General features: G+C 53.9%; 2 protein-coding genes across 2 annotated transcripts in view; one reads left to right on the top strand and one right to left on the bottom strand.

Moving 5' to 3' along the window:
* The window catches only part of SCTR (secretin receptor), a 76,662-nt gene extending 72,814 nt beyond the window's left edge, over positions 1-3,848 (top strand). The window contains exons 12-13 of the mRNA XM_033111818.1: positions 1,385-1,426; positions 2,412-3,848. Coding sequence (XP_032967709.1) covers positions 1,385-1,426; positions 2,412-2,582 — 213 coding nt within the window. The 3' untranslated portion in view covers positions 2,583-3,848. The remainder of the gene's footprint in view (positions 1-1,384; positions 1,427-2,411) is intronic.
* Positions 3,849-3,875: 27 nt separating this feature from the next.
* Positions 3,876-11,138, bottom strand: TMEM37 (transmembrane protein 37). The gene is made up of 2 exons (XM_033111817.1): positions 10,849-11,138; positions 3,876-5,632 (listed from the first exon to the last, which is right to left on the bottom strand). Exons 1-2 carry the CDS (start codon positions 10,867-10,869, stop codon positions 5,060-5,062), a joined length of 594 nt encoding a protein of 197 aa, XP_032967708.1. The 5' UTR covers positions 10,870-11,138; the 3' UTR covers positions 3,876-5,059.
* Between the last annotated feature and the right edge of the window lie 1,531 nt (positions 11,139-12,669).

Here is a 12,669-nt window from a genome sequence, read left to right as displayed (position 1 = left end):
CAGGCCAAGTTATACTTCAATTTGGCTATTTTATTTCAAAGCCGGCCTTTCACACCCTCTGACAGTATTCCCTAATAAGTGATGTCTGTTGGAACCATCTAGGGATCTCTCAAAGCTGCTGATGCTCCCCCGAGACATTCAGGTTTGGGGTACCGAGTGCAACCTGGGCAAAGCTTCCGGGTGATTCTAACATGCAGCAAAATTTGGAAACCACTGCCCCCAAACTGTCCCCATTCTAGGCAGCAGTTATTGAGGTCTGAAATTCTAAAGCCAATTCTTCTAATTTTGTCACTGAGTCTTGTTAAATGCCAATACGCCTGAGCAGTCGTACATATTAAGCCCACCATAGACAGGCTGGCTCATTGCTCTTTGGGGTCCTTTCCAAGGTAGTAAGTTAAGGGCAGGCCTGGATGGGACTAAGGAAGAGGGTTAGGCCACCTAAGGTCCAAGCTGTGGCCACCAGGCCTCAGGGGTAAGGCGCTCAGCAGCTGGGAAGCCTGAGGGTAGGGCCTGTAAGGAAGGGCTGGCCCAAGGAGAGTCCCTGAGGGTGAGTGTGGTATCCGCACTGCAGAGACCCTGCTCACAGCTCAGGGTTCCGTGCAGGCCTCTTAGGCTCAAATCCTGCTTCCCAGATTGTAATCCCTACCCTGGCAGAGATCCGTGCCAGGATCCCAGAGGGCACCATGCAGAAAACAGGAGAAACCTGTAAGATAACAGGAGGGTCCTGATGGGCACAGACCCCCACCATGCCAGGAACACAAAGCGAAGTAGCCCTGAGGCCCCGGACCAGGGAAATGCAGTCACCTGTCTGATGAGCAGAGGTCAGGACCTGCGTATAAGCTTTGTTCTGACCAAACATTTACACTTCTGTTTTTCAACATGAATAGCTGTCCATGTTTAAACATCTCCAGACTTCCAGCTTATCTTGAAAATGAGCCCCTTAGGGTCCAGGGGCTCACGTACATGGGCTGGCCCCAACCCCTCCTCCTGGGGTGGGCTGCCTTTAGGTGTCACGACTCCCTGCTTCTCCCGATGGACCCACCTTACTAATTCAGGAGACTTGCCTTTCCCATGACTGAGTTAGCAGCCGTAACTTTAATGTTACTGACACCACATATAGTGTCACCGCTAGACGCTGGGAACATGTGATTGGGACCCTGTCCCTGACCCTGAGGAGCTGTCAGTGCCAGATGCTGCCAGCACAGCCAGGGACACTGTGGGGGCCCAGAAGAGGTAGTCCCAATCCCCCCGAGGTGTGGGAAGGCTCTGCAACTCTTCCTGTGGTGGGGGAGTGAGCCTGCACCCGACGATTAAAGAACTGGGGGTGAGGGAGGCTGGTGCTGGAGCACCTACACTAACCCCTGCTCCCTCTGCTCCCTGGCAGGGCCTGGTGGTGGCCGTCCTCTACTGCTTCCTCAATGGGGAGGTGAGTGTGCTCAGGGTGCCTGGAGGGGCCCCCTAGCTACCTGGGAAGTGGGTGGGGGCGGGGGAGTGGGTAGGAGAGGCTGGGGCCTCTTGGCTTGGGCATCTTGTAGGAGTCTGAGCTCACTTCAAGGGAGCAACAGAACCACATGGAGAGCTAAATGTTTTTTAACAAGCGCTCTGGGTGATTCTTATCCTTGGGAAGTTCAGGAAATGCAGGAAAGTGCAGGCACCCCAATCAGAACCCAGGTTCCTGACTGCTCTGCTGCTGATCAGGACAGGTGATCTGAGTTACTACCCTTCTCTGGGCCTCAGTCTTCTCATCTGTAAAATGAGTGACTCAGATGACATGTCTGCCAACTCAGCCCTCAGAGAACCCCAAATGAGCATTGACTCTTTGAGGGTCTGCACACTTGCCTTGAGGCCTCTGCCACTGCCCTGAGCATTTGGGCCAGAACACGAGGTTCCTGGCACACAAGTGAAGCCTTTCTGAGACTGCTGACCATCTATCTGGTTCACCACATATGAAAGGTGAATGAGAATAACTTCTGACGATTTCCAGAAATCAGGTCTCAAGCCTAACCTCAAAGGTTTTGCAGCTAGAGCTGGGGATTGTGAGGGAAATTTACCAACAGCAGCTCCCTGGCCCCCAGATAAGTTCTGACCTAGGGTGGCTTCATGGCAATGTGTCCGGTTGTCCCAGGTAACAGTCTAGACGTTAGAATTCTGGAAGTTTGTGAAACAACCACAAGCCCCTTTTCCCTGACAGTATTGAGGTTGCAGGTGATTCATGCCCAGAGGAGGGCTCTCAATTCCTAGTGGACATCAGGCGGGAATAGGTCAATCTGAGTGGCCAGCAGGAGAGGGGAAGGCATGACCGCTATTCAAGAGTGGCAGGGCCGGGGCCAAGGCCCCAGGGGAGTGAGCAGGACTCTGGGTACCGGTCCTTTATGTTCTCTCCTGGGCTAATGGCTGATTTCTGGGGCCAGGTCCAGCTGGAAGTTCAGAAGAAGTGGCGGCAGTGGCACCTCCACGAGCTCCCACTGCGCCCCGTGGCCCTCAGCTCCTCCTTCAGCAACGGCACCAGCGGCCTCACCCATGGCACCACTGTCATCCCCTCGGAGCCAAGCCGGGGCACCTGCAGGGCCAGTGTCATCTGAGAGGCTGGAGCAGGGCCACAGACAGAGGCCACGCCAGGTCCTATGAGGGCAGGACACTGCTGCAGGACAGTCTGTCTTCCCGGCAGACACCGTATGTTCTCCTGTCCTCCAGGCCTTCGGGTTGGGGGTGCAGTGAGAATTCCTCAGAACTGAACAGATGGGACTTGGGGCACTACGGCGGGGGGTGGAGGCCAGGGCTTTGGGTCTGTTGTGTTCTCCCGGGAAGAGCAGTTCAGGGGTCCCAGAAGGGCACAGGGAAATGAATGGTAGCTGGGATGAGATTTGGTATCAGTATCTGTCAGTCTTTTTGCCTTTCAGACACAGGCGAGGGAGGATGCTCTGGCCCAGTCCCCCATGCCTTTCTGCAGAAGGGGGCTTCCCTGATCTCCATTCGTTTTTAGGGACAAGCTTAGAAGCCTAGAAAACACGAGAAATGGAGGCCTTTGGCCCTACGTGGATCTTTCCCGCCCCTCATTGCAACTCACCTGTCCAGTAGTTCTCATCCTAAAGCCTTCAAGACAGTAACTGAATTAATCTGATCAAGACCCAGGAGTCCAGGAGAACCCCAGGACCCCCCACTCCCTTTTAGTAACCCTAGCATGGTATGAGATGTCCCTCTGTTCTTACTGCTCTCAATCAGCTATCCACAGCCCCCAGGGCAGGTATAGCAGGAGACGGGGCATGATCCCACTTGACAGAAGAGAAACAGGTTCACCAAGGTCCTATGGCTTGCTCAAGCTACTGGGCAAAGAAGTGGCAAAGTCCAGTCCGGGGCTTTCAGTCTCAAATCTCAACGCTCCAAGGCTGTTTTACATGGCCCATCTACCAGCCCCATTGGGGATTTTAATCTCACCTTTTCCTGTCTGGATCTGTCCCCTTGAATATCAACACTCCCTCCCCACCAGCCTTGTGAGGATTAAAGAGTATTCAATATTTGAACTCTTTTACAAAACAAAACCTACCAGTGCTCAGGGGAATGAAATCTGGACATAGTAGAGAACTCCTCCCCCCAATGTAAAGAATCTTGCTGTTGGGTGGGCCCAGCTCTAGCCCTAGCTTTGGGTGATCCTGGACAAGAGCTATCCCTCTCCAGGGCTTGGCTCCCTACTTCTGTACCTTCCCCCTGCAGACAAGGCGGTCACCCTTTGCTCCTTGTAGATTGCTCCTGGTGAGAAGGCCAGGCGCCCACTTCCAGGGCTAAGAACTCAGTCTACATGGTTGATGAGCTCTGCTCTCCAAAACACCGATTGGTCCACAACACCTTGCTCAAGTCATGTCCACAGACTCTGTGCATTTTGGAATAAAAGTTTTTTTAAAAATCACAAGAGGTAGGTATAGGCACCCAGCCCAGCTCAGAAAGTCAACCTGCTGTGGCAAGGGCAGGGCAGAGACCGAAAACTCATGCAATCAGTCAGCGGCAGCAAGAATGAACCAGGGAAGGCCCGAATTTATCAGGTGGGGGAGTGGGAAGAGGCTAGTGTAGAATGAAATGGGCTGAGGGCAAAAAAGGGATTGGAAACGGGGCTAGTGTACAAAAACCCTGATCTGCTGGCAAGGATGGAAATCTCCACTGGTTTCTGGTCCCCTTCACCTGCACTCCTCCCCAGGATGGTTATTAATCATTACCCAAGGTCCAACAGGTCTAGACACATGCTCTTTGAAATGTGTTCTAGGATCAAAAATGGTACCCTGAGGCCATCTGATCCTCACCAAAGATGGAAATGCACATTCATCTCAGGGAGGGCTGTGCATCAGAAGTCAGGGGGACCTGTCTGGAAGGCTTGCTCAAGAACTCTTCTCAAAGAGGGGACAGCCAGCTGCTGGAAGCTGGGGTTATCCAGGGGTTATGGGGTTCCAGGAATTGAATCAAGTCAAATGGTTTGAAAACCTATCATGTGCCAGACATTCTGAGGGAATCCTGAACTCTGCCTCCCTGGCATGACCAAAGCTAAGGCACGGAAATGTGCAGAAAGGGCCTTTGAGCTGGCGGAAGTCCTAGGCCCTGATTGGACACACTTAGCTGGAAGAATGATCCACTCTTAGCAACCCTAGCAGGCCCTAGGGACCCCGTAGCTCATATCCCAGCACAGAGCCATAAAACAGGTGTCAACAGCACATGGCTATGCAGCTAGCCCAGGCACCAGTTACCAGAGCTGCTCCCAAATCTATTCCTGTCCCGGGAGAAGGATTCAAGGAAAGGGTTTTATAATGAGTTCTTCTAAAAGCTACATCTTATTAACTTGGCTAAGCCTGTGTAGCTGGTGGCATAATGGCATCCTCCTGGCCTCTGGCCCTGCAGACTAGCTGCAAAGGCCCCTGGGCCATTTCTGGCCAAGCACCGGAAGATTATTGGCCAAGAGGCAGCAGTTTCAAGGTCATTGTTCTACCCTTTCCCCCACCAAAGGTCCCAGGTTGGAAAAGTCCCATCTTGACCACAATTTCTTATAGAACCAGGCATCCTCGGGAGGTGGAGGGCTCTAAAACTTCCTTGGTTGGTCCCAGGGATGGGTCATGCTGTTGACGTGAAGGCCGCTGATGGCGTTCAGGAAGAAGAGGAAGGAGGCGGTGAACTGGCACCAGAACATCAGAGTGAAGCCGATGAGCGTGATCTGGCTCCTGAGGAGGATCACAAAACCCAGAAGGCCCGTAGAGGAGAGGACGAACGAGATGAGGAGGAGGATGGAGCCCAGGGCCCACTTGCGCCGTGTGTGGCGGTCCTCACACACCTGGGATACCATGAGGAGCTCCAGGCCAAAAATGGCAGCCACCACGGCCAAGGCACCCCCGCTGCGGACCAGGACCATGCCCATAGCCAGCCCTGGCACATGGGCCTGACTCAGGTCTCTGAGGCACTGTGGCCCAGTCTGATTGGAGGTGGTACAGAAGTGCCACAGCCCAAAGAGGCGGTCCTCAGCCAGGAGCCAGTGGCCATCACAGATGGAGACAGAGGAGAGGACCACGGCCAGGGCAGCACACACGATGATGAGGGTCCGGATGAAGGATTCAAAGAAGGACCGACGGGGCCTCCTTTGGCCCAGCAGCCTCTGGGCCTGGAAGATACCACAGAGGTACATGTCAGAGAGGGCCCTGCCGCACCCCCTCCAACCTCTTCAGGGAAGACCCCAAACATGCCTTCCACCTTCCCACAGCCATGTTTCCTGCTACGGTCTCCAGGGAAGCTGGAATGCCACCTTTACTCACAGCTGCCTCCCCAGTTCCTCCTTACTTTTCAGCACCTTCTTTGGGGAGCCCTCCCCCCTTTCTACTTGTTCCCTGTCCTCCATTCAAGACCTGTAAGTATTGACTGTCCAGGCCCAAAGTTCCCTGACCTTTCTTTAATGATCTTCTTAAAGAGTAAGAAATCCAAATTCAAATCACTGGCAACTCCTAGTCCCTTCTGAATTCAGAAAATCTGTCTGGCCTGGCTAGTGTGACCTTGAGCTTGCAGCCGTCCTGGGTTTCTTTGTAAGCAAAACAAGAAAACTGCCTGGAAGGCTGTGAGGGTTGTAAAAATCACCAGAACATAATACATGGTTAAGTTTCCCTTCTCTCTCCCTAGGATTTCCCCAGTACACGTCCAGTTTTCTCTAATTCCCACCCAGCTGGTTCTGCACTTTCCACATTGTGTCCAGGCATCTGTTTTATTAACTTGTTTTTCTCAGTACTGAAAGTGATGTTTGCACCTTGCCCTGTAGTCTTGCTTAGCCCCTCCCAGAACTTGCTAACCAGACTGTTCTAGCAGCTTCTTTTGGGGGACAGGGAGTGGACAGTCACTGAGGCTGTCCTTCAGTCTCTGGTTTCAGCACTGGACGCCCCTCCTCTCTTCTGGCAAGCTGAGTCAGGTGTCTAGTGACTGTCCCTTATCTCACAGCACTGGGACACCACCCAGGTGCCATTCCCAACCACTAGCCCAGAAAGCAAAAGAAACTTCATAGTAAAAGTCCTTATCCCACCCACAAGCACTGCAGATCTGCCCTGCCGACCTCTCCAACTTTGTCCCCCAGTGCATTCTCCTTGGCCACCCCACTCAAGTACAGTAGCCCTCTTTCCATGCCTAGGATCAATCTAGAACTTTCTTGCCTCAGACCTATTGGCCCCTCCACCAAAAAGCTCTTCTCCAGGTTGCCTCCGTTTCTCCATTCTTCATGTCTCAACTAAAATGTAACCTCCTCAGAGCCGCCTTTTCTGCCTACCCTATCCAAACTGGGTCCTCACCTGACACTTCCCATCAGGTACCTATTTGTTTTCACCATTCTGACCACATGTGATTCCTTCTGATTTGTAGTTACACATTATTGTCTATCTCGCTTAGAGACTGTGCTCTCCAAAAGGGCAGGGCCTCCTGTTTAGACACTGCTGTGTCCCTAGCACCTGGCACAGTACTTGACCTGGATATTCAGTGGGTACTCAGGAAGAGCCATGGGATAAATAAATGGTCAAGTTTGCAGCTATTGTCACCTCTATCTGAAGCTCCCTTTAAACTGAATCTCCTGCCTAGTCATAAATTAAATTACATACACCATTTACAATATGTGTGGAAGCAGCCCAGGTTGTACACCATTTGGGGAGGTAAGCAAAACAAGACATGTGGGACAGTCAATGCTGGGCAAATGGAGGCTTCCAGAGGCAAGTCTTTATGTGTCCCTCACTAACGTGTAGTTCTCAGTGAGGGACACAAAAAGCAAAGCCATGCTCCTGGGAGAGTCTTACGGTCAGAGCTCTACCGAGAACATCAGGCTAGCTGCTAGCTTGCCCACCTGAGCAGAAGCGACTGCGAATTTCAACCCCAAGGATACATGAATGAGGACCTCATTTGCTTTTGGCACTGCTGCTGAGGTAGGGTCCTATTTTACTCTTAAATCTGTCAGGCTGGTAGAGTAGGAATCCCTGGGGGGTATGCTAAAATGGAAACTGTTATGCAGAGGTCAGGTGACTTGCCCAAGATCACTCACCGAAATCACAATAAAGCCTGTTAACAGCTAGAGGACGACTGGACTGGACGACTATACGATTGCAGGGGAAGGGATGCATCCAGCCAATAAGCACCGACTGGGGCCTTCCAAGTAGAGGGCTGTAGTGTTAGGGGCTCAATATTAATGGGGAGGAAAAGGATTAGAGTACAGAAGGATACCCAAGGGGTCAGGACCCCAATTCAGATCCCGAGACAAAAGCAGCCTGGGGTGCTGTGAAGAGTACTCTGGCAGGAGACTGACTGGGCTGTGGTTCTCGAACTGTCCCCTTGCTTCCTAGAGGGGCTTCCAGGTGATGAGCAGGGGAGCAAGGGAAGCTGAGAGGGCCCCTTCCTCACTCCCACTATAGCAGATCCCTGTTACCTGCTGGAGACAGTGGGAATCTAGGAATCTGTATTGGAAAGCATTAGAAAAACAGCTCTACTGCTAAGAAACCAACCAAGGAAACTTTGAAACCTCTGTTTCTACAAACCATTAAAGGCCCTTGCCCTTAGGTGGTTTCTTAACCCCTTTGGCCCTTGTTTTCCCATCTATGAGATGGATCACCCCTGTAGGAAAGCAATAGCCATAAAGGCACTTGGTGAAATTACAACACCCCTAGAGGCTGAAAAGGCCCCAGATACAGAGAGCAAGTCACAATAACACGGGACCCAGAAACCTTCTGACCCTAGACATCATGCTGTCTGGAGAACAGGCACGTCCTGTCCCTCCATCAGCCCCACCTGTCCTGAGCACTGGCTGGACTTTACTCTCCAGGTCCTCAGATATCCCAGATCAGAAAGACAGCTGACGTCACTTCATTCCCTCCCTCCCACTGCAAAACAGGACTTCGTTTAAACTCTGACCACCAAGAAAACTCCCAAGGATTAAATGAGATCATGTATATGAAAGTGTTTGCCATATGAGCAGCTCCCACTTCACCGGAGCTATTAACAGTATTAGTGACAATAATAATGCATATTAGAATCTTTATTCCTAACCAGTCAGCACCACACCCCAGCTCCTGGCACCTCCACTAGTTTTCAGTGATCCGAAACCTGAAATCCTCTCCTGGAGGGCAGCTGGGCAGCAACATGGTCAGTGAATGGCCAATGGTGAGGGCAACTGAGTCTTACCCCTGACCTGCCAGCCCCCAAAAGTGTGACTGTGGACAAGTGACTTTAATCTCTTAGGGTCTTGACTTTCTCTGCTAAAAAAGAGCAAATGTTTTCCTTATTTCATCTGTAAGCCAGAATGAATGATTTCTAGTGACTCATAGAACAGTGTCACTTGACACTCCTGGGCCACTGAGTCCCACGCCAAGATCTTACCTATAACCCAGGACCCCATCTGCTCCCATCAACACTCAAGTAGGCACTCTGGCTGCTCACTACTCACTCTCCACAACCCCAACCCCCTCTCATACTTGCCCCCCCCTCCCACTCACTGCCCACTCTGCTCTGGCCCAGGTCAGGCCCTCATCATTAGCAAGAAATTCCTTCAGTAGCTTCCTACAGAGCTGGCCTGCCACCATGCCTTGAGTGGTGGCCTGGCCTGCCTGCATGACCCCAGTGCGGTCCCAGGAGCCAGCCAGCCAGCCAGCTTTTTAGCTGTGTTTGACCTCTGGCAAGTTATCCTCTCTCTCTTTCCCCTTTCCTCACCTGTCAATGGAGATAACAGGACCTACCCTCCTGTAGTTGTGGGGCTGAAATGAGTTTTCATCCCAAGTACTTAGTAACAGTCACAGGCACCAAGGTTAAGTGCTCCTAAGCAGCAGCGACTATTGTCATGTGAGCACAGCGTCCTCCCACCTCAGAGCAGAGCCACTGGGCTTTACCCCATCTAGCCCCCCTCCCTACCCTCGCCTTCCCCCCCTGCAGGCCTCCTTCCCCTTCCTCCTCTTCCTCCACTAACCACTGGGCTTTCCTTGCTACCAGTCTGCCTAACCCTCTTAGCCCAGCACAAAGACCCACCCACCCCAATCCCGCCCCGCAGTTTTTGCACCTCTTAATTTAGCACTCACTCCCCCATACCTCTTCTAAATCCTTGTTTACAAGCCTCTCTCCCCAACTGGACAGTCAGCTCCTCAAGGGGAGAGACCACGCCCGGCCCCACCCTCCTTGCTGTCCTGTCCACCTCTTCCCAAGGCCTATCCCAGGAGGCTGCCTGGTCCTGACTCAAAATTCTGCCCCAGAACAAAGAGGAGGAACTTGTTGCATCCAGTTCCCCAGCCCCAAACTCACCCCAGCAGCTGTGTCCTGGGTAGAAGAAGTTTAGGGGGGTGGCCGTGGGTGGGGTTTTACTGTTCCGGAAAGGCCGAAAGAGCGAGTGAGATTTGGAGCCAAGGAGTTCTGATTTTGAATCTCGATTCTGTAGCTTATCTGGGGGCCATGGACACGTTACTTCACCTCCAAACCTCAGTTACCACGGCAATTAAATGGGCAAAGTAGTATCCACCCGAGTTAGTGTCGTGGGGGTCTGAGCACTGGCGTGCGAAGTCAAAGGAACCTCTCTCTACTCGTCAGGACAATCCAGTCCGCAGACTCGGGGAAGGCGAGCTGACGGGATGCCTCCGCGAACAGGAAGGCAGCCGGCAGGAGTGATGCCGCCACCCACTGACTGCCCTTGGGAGAGCAGCACTTCGGAGGGGAGAGGGTAGGAATGGGTGGGTTCTCGGCTGACACAAACATCTTGCACCACCCGTAAGGAGAAACCAAAACTAAGGGGATGCGGGCGGCTCCTCTCACTAGAGCCTTTACTCTGAGGCGTCTGCCCGCCCCAGAGAACCCATCGCTCGCCCCAGCACTCTAAACGCAGTTTTGGGGAGCGGGGAGATGGTCTCTCTTGCCCCCACCCAAGAAAGTTCTAGGTTCCCCAGAGACGCTTCCTCAGGTTACACTAAAGCAAGTCTCACTTGGCAAGTGGATTCTCTCCAGCCTCCACCCCAGACACCTCCTTGTTAAAAAGGAGGGACCCCTCTGGTGAACTTAACCGATGGGCACTGGTGACCCCAAAGAGAAACGTAAAAAGAGGTTTGGGAGCCTCGGGGGCTTGCAGGGTCGCGAGCAGAGGCGGGAGCAGACCGCGTCGCAGGAGCAGGGTTGGGGGCGGGCGCCCCCAAGTTGCTTCCCGCCCACAGTCCTCGGACCCCCCAGGCTAGCAGCAGGTGGCAGGCACGGCCGGGCACTCCCATCCACCACCACCCCAACCCCCACACCCCCTGCCCTGGCCTGCGGCTGCAAATCGCTCACAGTGCGAAATCCCTTCCCTCCCCCACGGTGGGACAGACCTCGGCCCGCTGGGGGCCTCGGGGCTACCTGCACAGCGATGGCAGTCATGCTGCACCGGGGCTCGGCCGCGCTCCCGCCTCGCTTCCTCCCGCCGCTCCGCTGCGGCCGCCGGCGTCCGTCGCGGGACCTCTCCTGGGGGGCGGAGCGGGACCGCCGCGGGGCGGGCCAGACCGCGGGGAGGGAGGCAGCATTCAAAACCGAGCAATTAAGCCCCGGTCGGGCTCCGCCTGCCCCGCCGCCGCGCGCAGCTCGGTTTACGCTGAGTCAGCGGGGCGGACCAGAGGATCCCCAGGGGAGAGAGGGGAGGGCGGGCGCCGGGAAGGGGCCGGACTCGCCGGGAAGGTGCGAGGACCCGGCTCGTAGGGATAAGATACTCCGGGTCCCAGGGAGGAGCATCGGCACTAGGGGGAGGGCTGACCCGGCTGATAACCCGCCCGGAGTCACTCCCTCGCTACTAAACCTCCGAGGCGACTTCGCCTGGGGCGCAGGTTCCTCGAGGGCAGGACGGCGCCGGCGGAAGGGCCGGAGAATTCCGTTCCAGCCCCAGATTGTTGAATCGAGCGTCGGTAGGGTCCAGAGAGAGAAGGCACGCGCTCTGGCTCAGCTGGCTTCACCACCCGCTCTGTGACCTCGGCTGCTTAGTTTACGTTTCTGAGCCACGGATAATAATGAGAGAATATTTGTGTCGGGGTCTTGCGAAGCCCTCGGTAAGTGTGAACTTAGTGGAAACACTGGAGCAATCCTTCTTGCATCAGTTTCCTCTCCCCCAAAGGGGGGGGGTGTACCAACACGTCCCCCTCCCGGCCACCTCAGCGACCATCAAAAAGGCAAATATGACAAAACAAAAGCCATTGTTCTTCCTCGACTTTTGATGGCCCCCGAGTTCTCAAGGAGGCAGCGCATAAAGTCCCCACACCAAAAAGGGATGGAACTAGGCAGGTGTATCCCAGGGCAGCAATGTCCAAGTAAGACCCACACCTCCCATCTCAGTTGTAAGGAAGTGTGTTGGTGAGGGGCTAGTTTGCCTCTATAAAGCAAGATCCCCTTTCTCCTTAACTAAATGGGGTAAATTATTTGGCTCATTCAGGCAGGCAGGCAGACAGCTACCCTGTGACTTTACCCAAGGACATTCAAAATAACTGCTCTTTTCCCCCAAGAGCCATGTGAAAAAGGGGGAACGTTACAGTTGTCTGTGGATCTCCCAGTTAGATGTTTATCGGTTTCCATGCTTGCCAGACACGTTGTAAAATCCTTAAACCCAGTCCTCAGGCCCAGGCACGTGAGTGCCATGCCCTCAGCCTCCTATTGGAACCAATGGAGAACCAGGACTGGACTTAACTGGCAGAACCAGTCTGGGTCTGAGTTCTTGCCACAATTCAGAATCACCTGGAGGGCTTGTTAAAACACAGACTGCTGGGCCCCACCCCAGAATGTCTGACCTAGTGGGTGGGGGCAAGGCCTCACCTTGTGTATTTCTAATAAGGTGCTGCTACTGTGGAGAGTCTGGGGGCCCTGCTTTGAGAATCACTGAGCTAAGGCAAAGAGGAGCTGGCCCAGTCCAGCCAGGTCAACCCTTGTCTGCTGGGGCCTTCCCTCCATGGCCCCCACCTGCCTTCTCCCCAGTTAAGGGTCCCAGAAGCCAGGTTCTCCCTCCACAGCCCTGGGTTCTGGAGAAGGGGCCGACACAGGAATGGAGGACCTGGCCTTGTTGGGGGTCCCTTTACAGAACCCTAGAATGCTTTCTGGGTTACTGAGGCCGGCAGCATCTCCTGTGACCTGGAAGGGAGTGCCTGGCATTAAAATCAGAAAGAACTGTCAGGTTGGGAAGTCCACGCCCACCTTGTGCCT

Source organism: Rhinolophus ferrumequinum, chromosome 8 (assembly GCF_004115265.2).
Source record: "Rhinolophus ferrumequinum isolate MPI-CBG mRhiFer1 chromosome 8, mRhiFer1_v1.p, whole genome shotgun sequence".
In the NCBI taxonomy this organism is placed as follows: domain Eukaryota; kingdom Metazoa; phylum Chordata; class Mammalia; order Chiroptera; family Rhinolophidae; genus Rhinolophus; species Rhinolophus ferrumequinum.
Note: the sequence above shows the minus strand (reverse complement) of the source record. Positions and strands in the feature narration are given on the sequence as shown.

Bases quoted from the DNA above. Each gene is read 5' to 3' on its own strand.
- TMEM37 (XM_033111817.1), bottom strand. From the start codon at position 10,869: ATGACTGCCATCGCTGTGCAG. The intron at 5,633-10,848 runs GTAGCCCCGAGG...GGTATCTTCCAG, and splicing joins TGACTGCCATCGCTGTGCAG to GCCCAGAGGCTGCTGGGCCA.